The sequence below is a fragment of the Tursiops truncatus genome, chromosome 10, assembly GCF_011762595.2.
Source record: "Tursiops truncatus isolate mTurTru1 chromosome 10, mTurTru1.mat.Y, whole genome shotgun sequence".
Lineage (NCBI taxonomy): Eukaryota > Metazoa > Chordata > Mammalia > Artiodactyla > Delphinidae > Tursiops > Tursiops truncatus.
This window is the reverse complement of record NC_047043.1, coordinates 34622140-34643454: the sequence shown is the minus strand read 5'-3', so window position 1 is coordinate 34643454 and position 21315 is coordinate 34622140. Positions and strand designations below refer to the sequence as shown.

Here is a 21315-nt window from a genome sequence, read left to right as displayed (position 1 = left end):
CGCAGGAGGATGGCGCAGTGTGATGGCTTGGGGCTCCTCCAGCCCCGAGGCTGCAGGAACATCCCTGGGTGCCATAGCTCGGCCTCTGAACCCTCAGGGTCATACCATGACTTTTGTCCTCTCTCCTGACCCACGAGCCTTTGACGGTGAATTCACTTCTCACGCTGACATTCCTTCCGGAGAGAGCGCACAACAGCCATCAGAATTACCTTTAATTAATTACCTTCCTTCACAAGGATTAGTAAGTAATATTAATAGTAATTAGGCCTCCTAATGATGGTTGCCCATCACAGTGTTGTGAATTTAGTGTGATCAGCCCACAGGCCCAGAGCATCCCTGGGGAAGGGATGAAATCAGGTTTCTGTCAGAACCCAAGGAGCAAGAGGACCAGCCCCCGGGCTGCAGTGGTCCCATCAGGAGCAGCATCTCTGGAGCTCAGGGGAGACAGGCAGCTGGACTCTCACTCTCCTGTCCCAGCAGCTCTGCAGTGGCCCCGGGACACTCGCCTGCTCGTGGAAGAATAGTGTCAGAGGGACCTCGACGCATCTTACAGATGAGATGAGGGGAACCCAAAGGGGGAGCTGGCTTGCCCGAGGGCCAGCACCCAGAAGAGCACCCTTTGTGAAAGTCTAAACTGAGGGGACTCCTTGCAGGTAACCCATGGTGAGCTGATGGGCACCTTTGAGATCCAAGGTTCTGAACGTCAAGGTTAAGGATCTTTTGGCAAGCACATCCAGGGATCACCTTAACTTGGGATACCTTAGGAATATCTTGGAAGGCCAGGCCAGGATAGGCCCTGCCTCTCAGACAAGGTAGATGCTGGGGGAGGATTCTAACGGTGTTTCCCGAGGAGATCCTAGGAGGCCTTCCCAGTGGCCAGTTCTTAGACCCATTCCAGGGTGGACACTCTCTCAGAGAAGCTGGCAGAGGGATGGACAAATGGACAAACAATAGAGAGTGGCCTTGGCCTAGAGGGAGCCTGGGAGGAGGGGGGAGAAGCATCGGGAGGAGGAGGAGAAAAGGGGGAGAAAGAATGTAGGGTGGGAAGGGTTAGGTAGAGCAAGAAAGTGGGGGAGGGCTTCCCTGGTGGCGCAGTGGTTGAGAGTTCGCCTGCCAATGCAGGGGACACAGGTTCGTGCCCCGGTCTGGGAAGATCCCACATGCTGCGGAGAGGCTGGGTCCGTGAGCCATCGCCGCTGAGCCTGTGCGTCCGGAGCCTGTGCTCCGCAATGGGAGAGGCCACAACAGTGAGAGGCCCGTGTACCAAAAAAAAAAAAAAAAAAAGAAAGTGGGGGAAAGTGAGGGGAAGAAGGGAGTGAAGGAGTGAGGAGGAGAGAGGGGGAGAGAGGGGGAGGCAGGGGAGCATGGGGGGCCGGGGGGCAAGGAAGGAAGGAAAAACCGTGGCTCGACATGGAGCCTGAAGTTCAGGCTGAAGCTGCAGCTCGTCCCATTGTTAACCACAGAGTTCAGAGCATCACGTTCCCTTCCTGGGCCTCAGTTTTCTCATTAGTGAAATAGGATTGATTTCAGGGTTTCTCAACTGAAACGATGGGGCCAATCATCCCATCCTTGGATTGGAGTTCCCAATCCAAGAGAGCTCTGGTTTTCCAGTCAGAGGTTGGCCTTCTTAGGAGCCATAATTTTGCTCTTTGAAAATCTTGGTCTCTTGGGAAAATCAGATCGTGGACACATGGAAAGAATGGGGACCCCAAGCAGGAGGACCTGGCACTTGGATGAATATGAGGAAAACACATTTGTACAAAATAGTGCAGAATATGAGTGGGAAAATGTCACCTTCTACTAAACAACAGGATACGCACATGTCCCTAAAGGATGGTCATGGTCATTAAGGTTAAAGGAAACTGATGTGAGGAGTGAGGGGAGAGGGGGGGCCGGATGCTGACAGGCCTGGGTTCCAGCCCTGGTCTCACCTCTCATTAGCTGGGTGACCCTAGCAAGTTAGTTGATCTCTCGGAGCCAGAGTGTTCGCATCTGTAAAATGGGCGCAATGATAGCACATACGTCACACACGTGTTCAGTTCCTGGCCCTTAGAGCCCTCACAGGAGATGTGATTACCGTAAGAGAGGAGAGCCTTGGAGAAGCCTCCTTGGAGAATTTACGGACGCCAACAACTAATCCTCATCAGTTGGCTGTTCACAGAGAATGTCTGCGAAGCCACAATGACCAGGGGCAGGGTCTCCTTCCTGCCTCACCCCTGGTAGAGCTCTGTGAGCTCTTCTCTGCCAGCTTTTTAAAGCAGTGGCAGGTGACTTCTTTATCAGAGGAGGAGCCCAAGACCTTGCCCTTGCCAGTCTCTAGCAGGACCCTTCTCCTCTCACCTGTCCACTGTAACCTTTCCGCCCACAATGAACGGTATCTGAGCTACTCTGTGGGAAGGAATTTAGGGGTGCCGACCTCTCATAGCCGAGACATCGTAACAGACACTTCTCAGGACACTTGGTTATCTCTGCCGAAGGTTAGAGATCCCACCCGAGCACCGGCTGCCACCACAGATGACAGAGACTGAACAGTGCCCCGAGCCTGCCTGAGAGTCCACTCCCCAAAGACCCTCCTTCCAGCATCATCAAAAGTGCTGGGGGTAGAGCTCAGGGAGCATGATTTTGGGAGAAGCTCCTATAGGTAACCTGATACACGCCTTTGAAATTCAAGGTTCTGAGCTTCACTTGGCAGGCACGGTCTATGTCTACCTTATAGCCCTGGAGTAGTTTCACCAGGCCTTTCCCAACACACACACACACACACACACTCACACACACACTCACACACACACACTCACTCACATACACACTCCCACACACACACACTCTCTCTCACACACACACACACACACACACACACACACACACACTTCATTGTCTTGAAGCAAAAGAAAAATTAGAGCTGGAGCTTCCTGTTTGCTGGGCAGGATACTCCTACCAGTAGGAGCTTGGAAGAGGTCAGAAAAGAAGCTGGAGAAATAGTCAGGGGTTCTGAGAAGCCTCCCACTGGGGAGGAGGGCTTATTCTCGTGTGGCGGACACTCGAGAGGCTCGGATCGGAGCCAGAGCCAGAGCAATGACTGGGGCAAGCTCTGGGCTGGCTGGACTAGTGTTTTTTAAACATGCTCTGTGGAGTCCTGGGGTTTCAGGGAGGGGGCCCAGAGTGGGGCAGCAGGAAGGCATTAGGGGTTGGAAACTCAAGTATCCCAGAGATTAGCAGGTACCCAAGGGAAGGCACAGAGAGGGCAAGTGTGGGACACTAATGCCAAGCTCTGTATTGCCACGGAGAAGTGCAGCTGCCTACTTACACTGCCTTTAAGTTTTTTTAAAAAAATGAATGGACTATTTTTCTTACAAAAGTTTTAGGTTTACAGAATATTAAGCAAATAGTACAGAGAATTCGCATGTATCCTCTCTCTCCCGGCTTGTATTTTCCCCTATTACTAACATCTTGCATTAGTGTTGTACATTCATTACAACTGATGAACCATCATTATTAACTGATGTCCACAGCTTACGTCGGGGTTCACTCTTTCTGTTGTACGATTCTATGGATTTTGACAAATGCATACTATTGTATATCCGTCATTACAGTATCCTACGGCATAGTTTCACTGCCTTAAAAATCCCCTGTGTTCTCCCTATTCATCCTTTCCACCCTGCCCTCTCTCCCTCTCTCTGATCTTTCTACCTGTGTGCATAGGTTTGCCCTTTCCAGAATGTCATAGCTGGAATCACACAGTATGTAGCCTTTCAGACTGGCTTCGTCGCTTAGTGATATGCATTTAAGTTTCCTCCACGTATTTTCATGGCTCAATAGCTCATTTCTTTTTATCATTAAATACGGAGGTACCGTTTGTCTTGTTTTTCCATTCAGCTTTTGAAGGACATCTTGGTTGCTTCCAGTTTTAGGCAATTATGAATAAAGCTGTAAACAACCATATGTAAGTGTGGATGTGAGTTTTCAACTCATTTCAGTAAACACCAAGGGGCATGACTGATGAATCGTATGGTAAGAGTATGTTTAGTTTAGTAAGAAACCACCAAACTGGTTTCCCAAGAGGCTGCGCCATTTTGCATTCCCATCAGCAATGAACGAGGGTTCCTGTTGCTCCACATCCTCACCAGCATTTGGTGGTATCAGTTTTATTTTATTTTATTATTTTTTATTATTATTTTTTTTTAGTTTTATTTTATTTTAGCCATTCTCATAGGTGTGGAATGGTGTCTCATTATTGTATTTTGCGGAAATTTGTATTTCCGCAACAACATATGATGTGGAGCATCCTGTCATACACTTATTTGCCACCTGTATATCTTCTTTGGTGAGGTGGCTGTTCAGATCTTTTGCCCATTTATACATGTTTTTCAAATATTTTCTCCCAGTCTGTGGTTTACCTTTTCATTCTTTTAACAGTGTCTTTCACAGAGCAGCATTTTCCATATGAAGATCGTCAAACTTATCAATTTTTTCTTTCATGGATCTACACTGCCTTTTAAAACACCAGCGTAGCCAAACAGAACATACCTTGCCGGCTGTTAACCTGGGGCTTAGGGGCTTACGTAGGAGATGTTTCCTAAAGCTAGAATACAAGCCGAAGTGCTGGCCCTGAGGGCCAGGTTGGGGGATGTGAAGAGGTCCAGGGAAAATGTCAGCCAGGTGGTGGACAGCTCTCTGGTTGGCTGTTTTGTTTTGTTTTAAGAATAGTTTCAGATTTAGAGAAAAGTTGCAAAGATAGTACAGAGAGTTCCCCTATACCCCATACCCAATTTCCCTCATTATATAATCTTATATTAGTGTGCTACATTTGTCACAACTAAGGAACCAATACTGATACATTATTATTAACTACCGTCTGTTCGTTATTTGGATTTTCTTAGTTTTTCTGATCTAGTTCCCATCCAGGATAGCACATTACATTTGGCCATCATATCTCCTTAGGCGCCTCTTGTCTGTGACCGTTTCTCAGAATTTTCTTGCCCTGGACAGTTTTGAGGAGTACTGGTCAGGTATTTTGTAGAATGCCCCTCGACTGGGACTTGTCTGACGTTTTCCTCATGACTCAACCAGGGTTATGGGTTTTTGAAAAGGAGACCACAGAGGTCATTGCCATTCTCATCACATCATCGGATCAGGGACACCGTCTGGCAACCCTCTCCCCAACCCCTTTTAAAAAGCTCTATTTCACATTTCCAACGTGAGAACTCAGCTCTGCTCAGACCCAGGCAAGGAGCGTTCCTTGGCAGTCGAGGCCGAGGCCCCACTCGTGCTGGCCTGGTCTCTGCCACGCGGACAGTGGGCCCGTCTCAGAGATGCAGGATGGATGACGCAGGTGTCATTGGCTCTACCGCCCGTGCTGTGCGGTTGGAAAGAGACAATAACGTGGGTGGCATGAGAAGGAACCTGCCTTCAGAAGGTGTGTGTGTGGGAAGTACAGTCTGTGCTGGCTCATGCCATCACTCAGGGACACTGGCTCTGGGCGTCCTCACGGGAGGCTGCCCACGTCTCTCCTGAGTCTGTGCTAGGACAGCGTCACTAACCAGAGGTTCCTGAGTCCTGGCAGGCTGACTCCCCTCTGCCTTACCCAACATCCCCTCCACAGTTCCCCCCTCCCTCTCCCCTCCCACTACTGCCAACCGCTTCTTCCCACCCAGCGGCAGGACCAGGGCTTGCACAGTTTGGTTAAACTGCTTCTCTTGTCACTGTGGCAGTAGGTCCACTGGCTGTCAGAGCCGGAGGGAAAGGGCCGGGGTTGGGGGAGGGGGCGCGGTCCTCCAGTAAAGCCTGAGAGCCACTGGCCTGAGTATTTTCAACTAATTTAACCGTGAAAGTCACTCATCTTCCCGGATCAGGCAGCCTACACTTAGAGCATCAAGACTGGGTTGAGGAGAGGTAGGGCATCTTTTCTGGGCATCCCAACCCTGTCGCAGGGTTCTCCCCTTACCTTTTGCTAGAGAGAAGCTGGGACCGTTCGTGCTGGGATTCTGGCGTCTGGGGAAAGGGTTTCATGTGATTCAATGAATTCACTGCTGGGGAGTTTACCTGTTGGTCCAAGAGAAAGTTTCACAGTGTAGCATGAATCTAATGACATGGGGAAAATGTCTTTGATGTTATTTCTTAAAGGGAAAAAGCCAGCTAGAAAAGTTGGTATGTACATGTGTGGGAAAAAAAATAAATCTAGAGGTAGTCATGACCTTAATGAGGGGCATCACAACATTCTCTTTGGATGGCAGGATAATGGGTAATGTTTGATTTATTCTTTGTGCTTTTCTGTGTTTTCTAAGTTCTCCATATTGAGCCTGTATTACTTTTTAAAGTTAAGAAAAAGTGTTTAAAATGTGGTCTGACAGTTCTCCAGAACTCCTTCCTGGCTTTGCTTTCCCTCGTCCCAAAGAGATGCTGGCAGAGTCAGGAGCGATGCATTCATCGTGCATGTGGGGGCAGCTCCAGCAGGGTCCTGGAAACCTTGCGTGTCTCCACCCAGGTCTCCTGAGCAGCGACGAAACCCCAGCGGATCTGAGTCGTAGCAGAATGCCCCGCGCTTCTCCCAGAACATGAGAGCACGGGAGGCTTGTGAGCAGCTGCTGCCAGGCCGTCTCCCACTTCCTCGCCATCTCGCTCAGAGGCCGTCATGGGACAGTTTCTCATCACCTCCTATGTTCTAATGAGGGTTAAGGCTTTTTGCCTGCCCCACTCAGGGTATATCCGCCGGCTATAAAATGGCTTAGTGGCTGCATGGAATTGCTACAGGGCGCCCCATCATCCCTGCTGTGGTCACCTGGTCCCTTCTGTTTCAATGACATCCTGTGGCGTGGAGGGCACAGGGAGCTGACAGCTTGGCTACCCTGCCTTTCACTGTCTATGCAAGTAATAAACGGTCTGAATCCATCAGCCTCGACTGGGTCATACGGGATGATGGGAGAACCCTCATCACTGTCCAGTGGCCGGATGCCCATGGGCACCAGCAGTGGCTGACGGTCTCACCCACTGATGACCTCCCGAGGGAGGCTTCTTAACTGGAGAGCAGGGGCACTGTGAACGTGACTGGGAACCAATGACATCTTTATTCTTCCTAACTTCTACCTGAAATTTAACATATCTTTCGAGGATTAAATGTAGACAACACACCACAGTAGAATGGGTGGTACCAGTGACTCCGCCACCAGTAGAAATTACAGATATTTTCAGATCACATTACAGTTGTTGCAGAAATCTTGAAATACTGTGTTCATCACTACTTTGAAATTGTGGTAAATATTGAGCCCCCCAGATCTTATTAATTAATGCATCTGTCAAATGGTATACATATTACTATACCATAACTGTGCTGCTAAAATATTGTGATAACTGCATTTCCATCTTATTGGTTTTATTTGTCATCTTGTGTATTTAGTTTTATCCAAATATGTTTCTCCATCGTCTGGTCACGAGGCCACTCGGTAATGTACGGGTTACTGCTCGGTTTTGTCCTTGGGACACTATCTTTTCTGGCTCTCAGTTTCTTGTCCTTAAAATGACACAATCAGCCTGTTAGAGACTTTCTAAGGGTTCTTCCAGCCACAAAAGTGGTAGGATTATGTGTATGTCATCTCTTTTATTATACACAGCTGAGGGGTCACATGAGGACAGTTGGAACTGGGGGTGTGTACTAACATTTCTTAACTGGTTCTTTAGCCTTCATAATATTATAGAGAACTTCTAGGAATTTGTCTAGGAAATACGCAAAAATGTATCTTCAAATACTTTTCTAGTGAAACGACCCCCAAACAACCTAAGCATTAAACAGCAGGAGATTAAATATATTAGAATAAATCCATATGCTTGAACGGTGACAGCACTGGAATGATGTCATGGCGTCATGCCATGGAAGAGGTGGCATGCTGGACCACTAAGTGAAAACAAAAGCCGTTTGTGATACTTGAAGACTAATACGATTCTATTTTTATAAAAGCATATGGTTGTATATGCATAAAAATATAAAGTAATATAATCCAACATATTAATATCGATTATCCTTAAATGGTGGGATTTCACCATTGTGTTTTTCTGTGTTTTCTAAAATGTATACCATATATACATATATACACACACATACGTGCATATATATGACTGTAATAAAGAACAATCAGTGTTGTCACTCCGTCTCCGGAAGCGATGGTGGCAATCCATCGGCTTGGGGAGCTACACCTCCCACCCCCTGCATTTCTATGCGTCAGGCACTAGCAAGGAAACGGTGAGCCCCTGACCACTCACGTTCCTTGTTACTAAAGTGAGCCCTCACTTCAGGAGGTAGGGGCTGAGAGCACATGCACTGCGGATCTAAGCCCCCATTCTTTTTCCTCTGCTCTGCCCCACCATGGGGCTGGGGGTCTGGCCCCTCCCTGGCTGCCCTGACGTTCCTCAGGCCCCAGCAGGAGGGTGGGCTCTGGGGCAGTGAGGGGCATGGCTGCCAGTACCTGCAGGCTGGTGGCCTCCTCTGCCCACCAGGCTTCAAACTCTTTCTGCAGCTTCACCTTGGCTTTGTCCATGAGTAGCTGCAAATGCTCAATCTCCACCTTCAGCGCCTTCAGGTGCGTGAACATTGCTTTATACCTGCAGTGGAGTCGGAGAGGAGTCTTGAAAGTCACTGGCAGGGAGGGAGGGCTCTAAAGAGACTGGCGGCGGCAGGGCCTGAGCCTCAGAAGCCTGGCCGTGCAGCCCCGGTGCCTGGGGCTGGGACCTTACAGTTGCCCACCCAGGCCAGAGTATGGCGCCAGCATGTGAGCCCACAGCCAGGTGTTTCTGTCCAGTGGGCCGCGGGGCTCTGTGTGTGACAGGACTAACCCCTCTCCAAGAAGGACAAGTACCATTACTGGGCACTGAAGGGCAGGCGTTGCTCTAGGCCCTTGCCGTCTATAAACTCATTTAATCCTCTTCACAGCCCTATGAGGAAGGCGCTATTATCATCATCTCCCCTTTACAGATGTGGAACCTGAGGCATGGAGAGGTTAAGGAACTTGCCCTACGGCACCGAGCTAATAAACAGCGGAGCCAGGGTTTGAACCCAGGCCATCTGGGGGTGGGGGCAGTGCGACAGGGGGCGCTCAGGGTACATGCCTAGCCAGCCCAGGGGTGGGTGGTGTGTGTTACAGTGACAGCATCGCCCCCTTGAGAGTAAGGAAGGTTTCTTGTTTGGTTTCCCCCAAACGTCTCCGTGGCAGAGGAGATAGCTGTTGAATGCCTAAATGAATGAATGAACTGAGAAGCTTGTATCAGTAATGACCAGATGTCTGTTTATGCTTGAGGTTCCTCGCTCTGCAGGTTAAATCATTCTGGGGCCCTAAATGGCCGCAGGAGGGTCTGATATTCTCTGGACACCTTGCAGATAAGGAGCCTCAGGAGAGAAGTGTGGGGGAAGGAGGTCCTCCATGGTCATACTTCTGGGCTCCCCTAGAGGGCAGCAGCAGACAAGACTCGCCGCTTCCTGGGCTGCAGCTTGGGCTGGGGCTGCAGAGGCTGCTCTCCCTGCCCGATTCGGGGGTCCCAGCGCTGGAGCCTGGCTGGGCCTTCTGCTCCCCACTCCAGCCTCACCCTGCCTCGGCTTCCTGCATCTCATGACCGCCTGCTGAAAGGTGGCACCTCCTCCAGCTATTTTAGGACCCGCTTCCAGAGTAGTTGCTGGCCTGGGACGGGCGTGGCCACCCTGCCCTGCCCCACAGCTCCAGGTGGCCCCGAGGGGCTGGGGTCAGGGTGTGTGTGGCGAAAAGAAAGGGCACCTTCTCTTTTCTTCCTGCAGTTGTGATCGCAGCTTCTCTTCCAGCAGGTCTGGCGTCGAGGGCACGGGTGTGTTTTCTGAGATACCTGGAGAAGGGAGATGCTGATGATTCCCTCCAGCGAGGAAGAAAGGTCAGGGGAGAGTGTGGTTTAGAGTGGATGACACAGTCATCGTGCGTCTCAGGTGAAAGGGGACCCTGTGAGTCCTTCTGGGGCCTTTGGATGGGCGCCTGCTTTACCCACCTCCTCTGGGTGGCAACCTCTGCGCGGCTGAGAGCCCCAGAGAAGGCTTCCATGATTATGCTCCATCCACTGTCCCTCCCACTGTCCCACATCTGTCACTGGAAGGGAATTCTTCCTTATATCGCTACCAATCCTTTTACCATGGAGTTCACTCGTTTCCTCGAGTCCCCAGAGAAGATGCGAAACACCATTTCCCCCTCCTCTGATACTGAGGCCTTCATAAACCAAGAAGGCATCACTAAAACGGCTCACGTCTTACTTTGTATCAGCTGAGGTGCCGAATTCTCCAGCCTCAAATCATGTCTCCCGTTTCTGACTTCCCGCTGAAGCAGTGGTTCTAAGCCTGATTAACCCAATGTGCACCCAGGGCTGAGAACCACGCTCAGATGCCCTGCCCACAGGGCCCTGGCAAGTCCTAGGTGAGGGCTGTGCCCCCAGACACGCCAGCTGTCACTGCTGCTTGCCGGGTTGCCTGCTCTGGTGGCTTGTGTGCTCGTCTGGAGCCCATCCTTTCCTAGCCTGGTGGGTGGGGTCTGTCTATCTTCCCAGGAGGCTCTCGGTGGTTGTACTGCCTTTCTCAGCCTCAGAACGCGTCTTAGGAGTCATTCAGCCCCACTTTTTACTCTTTGGAGGGGAGACTCTATCACACGCTAGGTGCTTTCTGGACATGATCAGACTTAGTCCTTCTGGTACTCATTGGAGGTATTATTGCTCCCCTTTCACAGATAAGGGCATGGAGGTTCAAAGAGGTTAACCTGTCCAAGGCCGCGTGGCTAACTTGAGGAGCCTGGATCCAAATCCAGGTTTGTCTGGTTGCAAGGCTCTCGATTCAGAAATTCCTCCGATAACATTTCTGAGGATGGTCATCTGCTTTCTCCCCCCGTACTGCCGGGGGTGAGGCTGAGTGCTTTACACTGAGCATACCTCGTTGCGGGCAGCTCTGTTTCCTCTTAATTGGAGCTGAGACCTGCCCCACTAACTTCTTTTCACCTCTCCTTTGGAGCTCTGGAGCAGCACAGTTTGTCCTCCTTCTTAATCTGATGGTTCTTTAAATACTTTAACAGCAACAACAACAAAATACCACATGTGCCTGGAGCTTTATTCCCGGGCTGACTCTGCCTAATTCTCTCACCTAAGGGCTCAGTAGTAAGGTGACTTTCTAATCAATCTGAAGTACAGAGCATGAATCTGGACATCATACTCCAGATAGGCCCGAGAGGGGCAGAGTAGAGAAGAGTTCTCCTAGCCTTGAAAAATTTACGTTCTATATTTCTATAGGAGGTGAATTACTAACAATGACCATTTACCGAGCGCCTTCTATATTCCAGGTTCTGCCAAGTTCTACTAGACGCTGGGCTAGGTGGTCATCTTATTGCTAATTCTCAAAATAACTCAGCAGGGAAGGCATTACCATCTCATTTCAGTTAGATTCTGAGGCTCGGAGAGGTTGGTGAGTAACTCAAGGTCACAGAGCTAATAAGTGGTAGGGCTGGGATGTGAACCCAATTTTTCTGGTTCCAAAGAGCTAGATGTTTATACCAGGCAGCCCCCAGCACTGTTTTGGTTTTTCAGAAGCTTCGTCATTGTCATGGCCATGTCAGTTTGTCACTGTCTTCTGTTAAGCTTGCGGTCAGTTTACCCACGTTCCTATATTTATCAGTGGTTGTCGAAACGCATTCTATTTCAGTGTGATTATCCTTTTAATCACAAAGGCAACATTTCCCATTTATTGGGGGCTTAGCCTGCTGAGAGGTCCTTATTCTGGCATGCCTTATTCTTTCCCTTGGGGCTGCTTTGATGTCGTGATCTAACTCATTGATAAATACGCTAAGCGGATCAGGATTCTGTTCTTTGTCTGCCAGGCACCTGTTACCCTCTGTCCCTTGTGTCAAGTATCTCACCCCTGAGCAAGTGTCTCACTCATAGATACCACAGACTTCCCAGCCGAAGGCTATGCTGTCCCCCATGCTGGTGCATCTTAGTGGCCCTAATGAGCCAAACTGCCTGTCCTCGTCACCCGTGGTCCCCCAGGCCTAGGCACCGGAAGCCCCTCGAGGGCAGGGACTGGTCCCTCTGCTCTTTGTATCTCCCCAGTGCTTTGTTTGTTCAGACTCCACGTCCAGGGTGCCCTCAATGCTGCCCGTGCTCACTGGCCCTTGTCCTCTCTGGGAGACGTCAGACCTGATAAACTGAAGGAAGTATCTCAACACCAAACTGATAACAGTAGGACTTGAAATAGAATATTTCCTTTCCTAATGGTTTCAGAAATGGACACATGTATCTCCGAGTCTGTTAAAAAAGAAAAGCTGTGGCTCTCCTTTGTCCTTTTAACACTTTTTGATCCCATACCAAGGAACCCCCTGAGAGATGCAGTGAAGACCCTGCTCTGGGGTGAAGGCTGGGCCAGTGAGGAAACTGAGGCCAGATCAGGAAGGACCTTGAGGGCCTGGAAAGGACGTTGGCTTTGAGAGAGCTGAGAGGCTGGAGGGCGTTGCGGAGAGGAATGGTGTGATCTATTCCTCTGATAGCCAAGCCAAGTAGTTGCTTTGCTGGTCAAGACAGAGCTGCTCCAAACTGAAGCATAGTTAATGTGAGGTGGCGCCAGGGTGGTGAAAGGATCTGGGAAAGAAAGCTGGGGCAAGGGAGCTTGGGCAGCCAGAATGAGGGCACAGCGTACCCCCAAGACACAAGCTACCCGTGTTGCCATGACAACCAAAGGGGCCTCTCGCCAAAGTGATGTCTGCTGAGTGAAATGCATTGTAACCTCACCAGGAGACGGCCCTGGCTGCTCCTGCTGCTTGGCTAATCAGCCCTCTCTCAAGAGAAAGAGGGGCTGGGAACTCAAAGGGAACCAGACAAAACGACTGAGCAGGAACAGAGGAAAAGGGAGTACGTAAAGGGCAGTTGCGCTTTGCAGGTCCCCATGCCCGCTGGGACTGTGGCCAGGGACAGAAGCTCCAGTCACCTGACAGGAGGCACAAGGAGTCCTCCTTTCAAGCACAGGACTCTGGCTGGGATGGGAGCACTGAAGGTCATAGCCCCGAGTGGCCCATGAGGTCACACTGTGAGTCTGTGTGGGCAGCTGTCTCCCACACAATACAGAAGCGAAAAAGAAGGGCTTCATTCCAGCGGCTGTAGATCTGAACGTCACACACGGAGGAAGCCCTGAGCAGTCAAATAGTAACTGAAACGTACAAGGGCGTGGTGACTCAAGGGCACGCACATCTCAGGCTGACCCCACCTCTGATGTGTCAGGTGTTTGGAACCAGCAGCACAAGAACAAGTGGGTGCTTGCTGGGAAGGCCAGCCTCCTGTGGGTCCCCTCATACCTGGCATGATTTCAGGGTCACTGGAAAGATCACTGTACCTTCTCTTCCCACCTCCCCATACCCTACACACACACACACACCCACACCCCAAAACTCTCCTACAGTCAGTAAATGTCTGAAATGTGCAGAATCTCATTTCTTTCATTCACTGGCTTTCTACTGGGGGTGCACCTGAGAATCACCTAAGGTGCTTGTAAGAGCAGAGACTGCTGGGCCCCACCCCAGGCGTTCTGAGTTAGGATTTGATGGTAGGTTCCCCTGTGATTCCGACGCTCGCCCCTTGTTAAGAAACACCGTTCAAGGCTCTGTGTCCAGTTTCAGGGCAAGTACTCCATGCAGGAGTCCCTGAGGATGCAGGACCTGCAGGGGTTCATATAGGATGCTATATGGGGGCCAACATGGCCCTTTGCCCCCCGCCCACCTTCCAGACCTTGGGAAGACACTGTGGGGCAAAGGAGCTCAGGGGTTTGAAGCAAGGAAGTCACACTCTCTGCAGGGCTGGGCTGCCTGCACTTGGCCCTTGCAGGTGGTGGATCTCTGAATAACGATATCCACCACGTGGCTGCTCTGTGGCCCTTATATCACAAGCCCATCACAGATGGGGAAACTGAGTTCTGACAGGGGAAGTCATCTTCCCCGGGATCACACCACTGGTAAAAAGAGCCGGAGTCGGGACCCAGCTCTGTCTGACATCAAAGCTGGTGCTATTTCCCTTGCAAGCGACTGGCATAATGAAGGCAGCCATGGGGCAGATCACTGAGGTCGGTATTGACTCGTCCTTGGTATCTGAAGGTGATGCTCTTTTCCATGAATGCCTTTCAGGTGCGGGGCCGGGGCTGAGAAAAAGCCTCAGTCTCTCCCCCGAGTGCCAGCCTGTGCAGACTGCCCTTTCCTAACCGAAACCACGGCCTGCACGCTGCTCCCACCGGTATCTGCAGCTCGCCTGATGGGTGCGAGGGGCTTCGCTACCCACGTTCCCCATGGGAGCCTGGCCCCCCCAAGGCAGCCCCCAGAACACCCGGAGCCAGCCTGCTTGTCTCCTTAGCTGTGTGTTAGGAATCCTAAGGAAGGCGGTATTGACGTTTCCAACCAGGCGCCAGCCGAAAGGGGCCCTGTGGTCTTCCAAGGAGCAAAGGCCGGTGCCCTGCGCGGGAAAGGCCGTGAATTACGTGGCTGTACCGTGGCAGACGAGACAGCAGAGCCACGGAGGCCTTCCAGCAGGTGGCCTTAGCTATCCAACTATGGATTCGCTCCCTGAACACCCACTCTGGGCCTCCTTGGGCTACACTGTCTCACAGAGCCCAGATCACAGCCTCCCCTTGCTTCCGAAGTCAAAGTGTCTATTCTACCCAAGACGGATGATGTCAGTAGCTCAATGACCACAATGGTCAGCAGCTCAGAGGCAAAGATTCTGGCTTCCCCATCAGACCATTTCCTGTTTCATGGCTCAAATGTATTGCCAGCTGGAGTGATCACACGCTGACAGGTGCTTAGGGCCACCATGCCTCTTGGTGTTGATTTTGTGTAACACCGTCGCTGTCCACAGCAGGCTCGGACTCAAGGGCGTGGTGAATACCCTGCGGACCCAGGGCTCAGGTCATTGCTCAGGCCCCCACTCACCACTGCCGTCCTACCCGCAGGGAGAATGGGGCGCTCTCCAAGAGCACAGATGGTCCAGCTTTAGCACAATCAACATCCTTCCCCATGCCGGTTTGGAGCCTGGACTCTGCCCATGGAAGGCCAGCTGCGTCCCTTCCCTCCTGAGTAACTGCCTCTGCGTCCACTCTGGGCCTCTCTGCCCACGACCAGACCCCTGGGATGGTGGCCTCTCTCCTTCGGCATCGCTCCCCTCCACTGCATTCCCGGAGGAGGACGCGGCCCACACAGAGGGTCAGTGTGGACTTGCAAGCGATACAAGGGAGACCCCAGGAGCATCCCACATTCCCAGGAAAGATGCTTCTCGTCGCCTTACTCACTTCCTGACCACGATCACCTCTGCTCAAATGGGAGCTCTCTCCTTCCCCCAGCTCTCCACAGTCCTTTCTGCTGGGACCCCAGCCCCATCTCTGCGTTCCGGTCGGCATTCTCTGGGTGCAGCCACTCAGAGCCTGGCACCTCCTTCTGAGGCTCCTGGTACCCTCTCCCCACCCCCTTCAGCGGCAGGCCTGTGCAAAGGCTGCTCCTGCCTGCGTCCAGCCCACTGAGGCCTCCTCACTCCTCAGAAGTGTGCCGACATTACTGAACTCAGGGTTTCTCTACGAGCCCGAGTCCGTCGGCAATTCTACCCTCTTGTCACTTTTGCCTCACTGACCAGTGGTGACCACATTTCTTAATCTCAGTGGCTTTTCAGAGAGACATTAGCAGGAAGCTTGGCATGCCTAAAACCCAGCTATATCCTTGTCACACTGGACCTAGCGAGTCTGGAGTGTTCTCAGGATACCTATGACCTGTTGGGGAGGGCAGTTTTCCCCACACCTGTGAGGGTGAGCACAGGCCTTCCTCCTGTGAAAACCTCTAATGATAATGATTAGTGGGGTTTGGTCAATTCTCTTGATTGGCTTGTAAAAGAAATTTTAGGACTTCTAGGAATTGAACTGAGAATCCTTCATAAAATCATCTCCCTCCACTTTTGGACAACTTATCTGCTACTAGGCAATTTGTAAGCCAATCTGTTCATTCGGCAAAATTTTGTTGTATTTCGGAGTCAAAAGTGAGTTCGGAAACAGACTACACAGTAGAACCGGCACATTTTCAAAGTGAGGTGGCAAGAGTGGGCAGACAACCCAAATGAAAAGGGCCCAAAGAAATTTCTGGAGAGTTTTTTTAAAGACCCTAGTAGTTTGCCTTCAGCCCACCTTATCCGCTTCACTGGGGGGAATGTGTGTAGAGATCCTTCCCAAGGTAGGGAGAGGGCTTGAAGGAGACAGCTCAGAAAGCTTGATGAGAACTCTTGGGAATCTGTGTGTTTGTGGTGTGGTGTGTGTGTGCGCATGACGTGTGTTTGTGTGTGTGCACGGTGTGTTGTGTGTGTGCACGGTGTGTGCTGTGTGTGCATGGTATGTGCTGTGTGTGTGCATGGTGTGTTGTGTGTGCACGGTGTGTTGTGTGTGTCCACGGTGTGTTGTGTGTGTGTGTTGTGGACAGAACTGTGACTCCCCTCAAGAACTCTAGAGGGTGGGGCACGTGATGCTGTGTGAGAAGCAAGAGCAGAGTGGCTGCCATTTCTGTGGCAAAAGCATGGGCTCCAGCATGGAGGAGAGTCAGTTAGGGTCACCTGAGGTCAGAGGCATGCTGGCAGATGTGTCACAACCAGCTCTCTGGAGAGAAAAAGCCCTGATTTGTAGTGTTTGCCAGTGTTTGTGGTGTGACTGATTTCACGCCACCAGCATGGTGCTCCCGAATCTGGAGCTGGGAGGAGATGCCCGTGGTCAGTGCTCGTGAGCCAGAGTGAGCGGGGCCCAGCACAGCACTCAGACCCTCCGGCACGCCACTTAAAACCTAGATCCCTTTTAATAAAGCCACCTAGAGGGACCTTAGGAGAAACAAACCTGGCGGTGGACCACAGGAAGCCTGGGAGAGCTGGGCCTGTTCCTTTTGCTTCTCCAAATCCACTCTCCGCCCTCTCCTCTTCTGCTCCTCACCCCAGGAGCCTGGCTGCTAGAACAGTGGGCTTCCTTGCCCTCCGCCCTCTGGCTGGACTCAGCCGATGGGGAACATGGGCAGGGACTGGAGCATGGGAGGGGACAGGCTGAGGTATTTCTTTCCCCAGACATCTCTGTAGAGGCCACGAGCTGGATGCCCTGCTTTACTGAAGGTCACAGCTCCTATCAGACGGCCAGAGCCTTTTTGCACAGCCATTACTTTTTTTTTTTTAACATCTTTATCAGAGTATAATTGCTTTACAATGGTGTGTCAGTTTCTGCTGTATAACAAAGTGAATTGGCTATACGTATACATATATCCTCATATCCCCTCCCTCTTGCGCCTCCCTCCCACCCTCCCTATCCCACCCCTCCAGGTGGACACAAAGCACCGAGCTGATCTCCCTGTGCTATGTGGCTGCTTCCCACTAGCTATCTAGTTTACATTTGGTAGTGTATATAAGCCCATGCCACTCGCTCACTTTGTCCCAGCTTACCCTTCCCCCTCCCTGTGTCCTCAAGTCCATTTTCTAAGTCTGAGTCTTTATTCCTGTCCTGCCCCTAGGTTCTTCAGAACCATTTTTTTTTTTTAGATTCCATGTATATGTGTTAGCATACGGTATTTGTTTTTCTGTTTCTGACTTACTTCACTCTGTATGACAGATTCTAGGTCCATCCACCTCACTACAAATAACTCAGTTTTGTTTCTTTTCATGGCTGAGTAATATTCCATTGTATATATGTGCCACATCTTCTTTACCCATTCATCTGTCGATAGACACTTAGGTTGCTTCCGTGTCCTGGCTATTGTAAACAGTGTTGCAGTGTACATTGTGGTACATGACTCTTTTTGAATTATGGTTTTCTCTGGGTATATGCTGAGTAGTGGGACTGCTGGGTCGTATGGTAGTTCTATTTGTAGTTTTTTAAGGAAACTTCATATTGTTCTCCATAGCTGCACAGCCATTTCTGTCTTCAAGTTTCATAACTGCTCATTCCCTTGCCCTCTTAGGCCTGATGCTTCCTGCCTTGCTGCTGTTATTACCTCTGGGGTACTGCGATCTCCTTTGTGGTTTCCCTACCCTCTGCTCACGCCTTTGTCAACAGGACTTTATTCAACTCTCTTCACAATAGCTAATTTGAGTAGTGCCACTTGCTTCCCGTTTGGACCCTGACCTGTACAGGTAAGCAACTGTCCGAACGAGGTGCATTCCCTCGAGACAAGGAATGTGTGGGTGAGGGGCCTCCAGGGACCCGTGAAAGTACCCCGAAAGAGCAAGAGTCATCTTTGAACATTTGCTGGGCCCAGAGAGCACAAAGCTGTGTTACAATGGTACCAGTTCAGTGTGATCTTTACCAACTGCCTTTCCTCCCTTCCTTCTTCTCTCCAACTCCTTCTGGGGAAACAGCTTAGCAGGCTGAGGGAAGAAGTGATTTAGAGAGAGAAGGAGCTGACCATGTCCCTCTCTTTCTGGTGGTTGGCCTTAGCTGGGGAAAGGGAGGGAAGTCTTTTCTTTGAGTGAAATTTGAACTATTGAGACTCTAGTTACAATATAGAATGACCATTGTGAGTTTCTGTCTTTTTTGTTGTTGTTTGTTTTGCTGGTAATTAACAATGAACAATTGAGTTACTGGGCTGCCCAGTTTCTTCCAGGGGCAGGAGAAGAACTCTCTCCATTGTGAGGATTTATAGAAACAGGGAGAGCAATAAAAAGCAGCCTTCACAGGCGCTTCCCCTGTATTGTTCAACATGCAGGCAGACCATCTGCAGCTGTTAGTCCCTCCCAGAGAATACAAGGCACCTGGAGGAGAAAATGAATGGCGGTAAACTTTCCGTTTTCCTCTTTAAGTAAAATGATCCTGACGTGAACGGTAGTGAGGAAAATGAAGATGAACTGGAATTGAATTGGGATTCACTTTTTACTACCACTTCTACCAACACAATGATTCCACAAGAACAGTCATTTGTGTTTGATTTCTGAACCGTTGGAATCTAGTCCTTCACAGAAATTATTATAAACCATTACAAACACAAAAAAATATTCAAAGAATGATATAATAACAATAGTATTTTGGATAATCTAAAAATCAGCAGTTTGCCACAGCTGCCTTAGACTTGGGCTTTGTTTGGAGCTAGAACAGTTCAGAATTGGTGGAGGCCTCCTTTGCGCCCTCCCCTAGCCCCACCCTCCCTCCCTGAAGGTAACATCACTGTCCGGATGGAGCTCCACAGCCTTCCCTTCGTGCTTTTATACTCGCGCTCTGTGTCTTTCGTGCCCTGTAAACATTACTTAGCCATTTCTTGACTTAAGGGGCGGCAGAGTGTTCTCTTTATAACCGTTTGTCGGACTGTGCACCTGTACTTGTGTGTTTTATGAATCTTTCATGTCCAAAGCTCCCATTCCCTCCCCCCCGACAAAAACTATTGAAAATTTTGGAATTTACACAAGTGGTACGGGTCCATATATATCCTTCAGCAATTTTCTTTCTTTCAATCACCATTGTGTTTTTGAGACGTAGTCACACTGCTACACGTAAATCTGTTTATCCATGTTGGATTCTCTAAGGTGTTCCACTGTATGACTGTATCACAGCTCTCGCTCCCTTATCCACCCCCTACGGGGGACCTTTGCGTGGTCTCCTGTCTTGGTTCTTGTTCGTTTGACTGTCTGCTATGATAAGAACAATGCTGCCAGGAGTGCCCCCTCGGGCACACATGTGACACCATCTCAGGTATATGTTCCTAGGCGTGGAATTGCCAGGTGGTGGAGGTTGCATATCTTCTAGATATTGCAGATTTCAGATATTGCCAGATTCATCCCCAATGGTTGGTCATAGACTTTATCTATACAATTCACTTCTCCCTGCTTCTCTTTTCCTTTTCTTTTTTTATACGGAAATTGCTCTGCTCTGCTCTCTGGGTGTCCCCTGCCCACAGCTCTCTGTACAACAGTGCCCTCATGGTTTTCTGAATAGACATCAGTTTTTTCAGAGCACCACTTGGAGCTTTATGTTCGTTATTTGGAACACAAAGCACCCATCGTTTGTATCTGAGCACAGACGACCCTGGTTTCTTGTTGGTAAGTCTTCCCCAAACTCATCATCAGTTTCCTTGGGGATTTAGGAAGGTCTTACCCAGCTCCACTATGCTTGCAACAGAATAGGTCCTGCAAAACAGTAAGAACTTTTCTGGGCTGAGACTGGCCAAACACAAGAGAGGACAGATGGAGGAGCCGGCCGTGGTATATTTTATCAGATACATTTTTGCAGGTGAAGTCAAGAGGTTAGAATTTTGTCTACTGTGTTTGATTGTTATGGACTGTGTCCCCTCCAAAATTCACATGCTGAAATCGAATCCCTAATGTGATGGTATCTGCAGGTAGGTAATTGGGTCATGAGGGTGGAGCCCCCATGAATGAGATTAGTGCCTTTCTAAGAAGAGACCAGAGAGCTGGCTCGATCTTTCCAGCACAAGTGGACACAACGAGAAGCTGGCAGTCTGCGCCCAGGAGAGAGACCTCACCAGAACCTGCCTCTGATCTCAGGCTTCCAGCCTCCAGAACTGTGAGAAATAAATCTCCATTGTTTATCAGCCACCTAGTCTGTGGTAATTTGTTACAGCAGTCCCAACTGATGGAGACATTGGTCAAATGCCTAATTCACTCAAAGCAGCACATATGGTTTCTGCATATCTGCACAATGAAAAATGTGGCTCTGGCAACCAGTAACAGGATCATCAGTGTTCAAGTGCTCAAAGGAATAGACAGCCCCTTCCTGGGGCTTGATGTATTTTTGCAAAGAAGAGTGATTTATAGAACCTGTGAGCAAATGTGGGTAGAGAGACGTGGTGACTGGGGACCATGGTGACCTCCACCAGTTATGCCAACTCATGTTGGTAGCCCAGGACTGTGGTAGCTCTGTGGCCAGGGGCTCTGCCCACTGCCTGGGCATTTGGTTCCCGACACCCAGAGTCACGGTTCATGACAATTCACTGAGCATCTACTTTGTCCTCGGCTCCATCACATATACACCTCGCTCAGCACTGAGATCAGTCCTGGGGAGTAGGTGTTCTTCTTCCCTTACGGACACGGAAATGCAGGAAGGTTAATGGGCCAAAGTCACATGACTAGCGAATGGCAGAGGCACCATCAAGCAGGGTTCTCCTGACTCTAGAGCGAGTGCTCTTTTTACTAAACCATGGTCGCAGTTCAAGACTCACCCCGGGGCTGATGCCCACAGCCTTCCATTCTCCAGAACGGCTGCTGAGGGAGTCGGAACTCCTCAAAGGGTCTGGAGCCTTGGCAACTGGGAACTGGGCAGGGAAATGGGGTGGGGACTCCTTATGACTC

General features: G+C 50.2%; 1 protein-coding gene across 1 annotated transcript in view; it reads right to left on the bottom strand.

The window, feature by feature from the left end:
• Window positions 1-21315, bottom strand: part of KIF6 (kinesin family member 6) — a 387265-nt gene that overhangs the window by 12411 nt on the left and 353539 nt on the right. Inside the window, exons 17-19 of the mRNA XM_073810765.1 lie at window positions 9756-9840; window positions 8457-8592; window positions 5945-6042 (exon numbers count right to left, since the gene is read on the bottom strand). Coding sequence (XP_073666866.1) covers window positions 5945-6042; window positions 8457-8592; window positions 9756-9840 — 319 coding nt within the window. The remainder of the gene's footprint in view (window positions 1-5944; window positions 6043-8456; window positions 8593-9755; window positions 9841-21315) is intronic.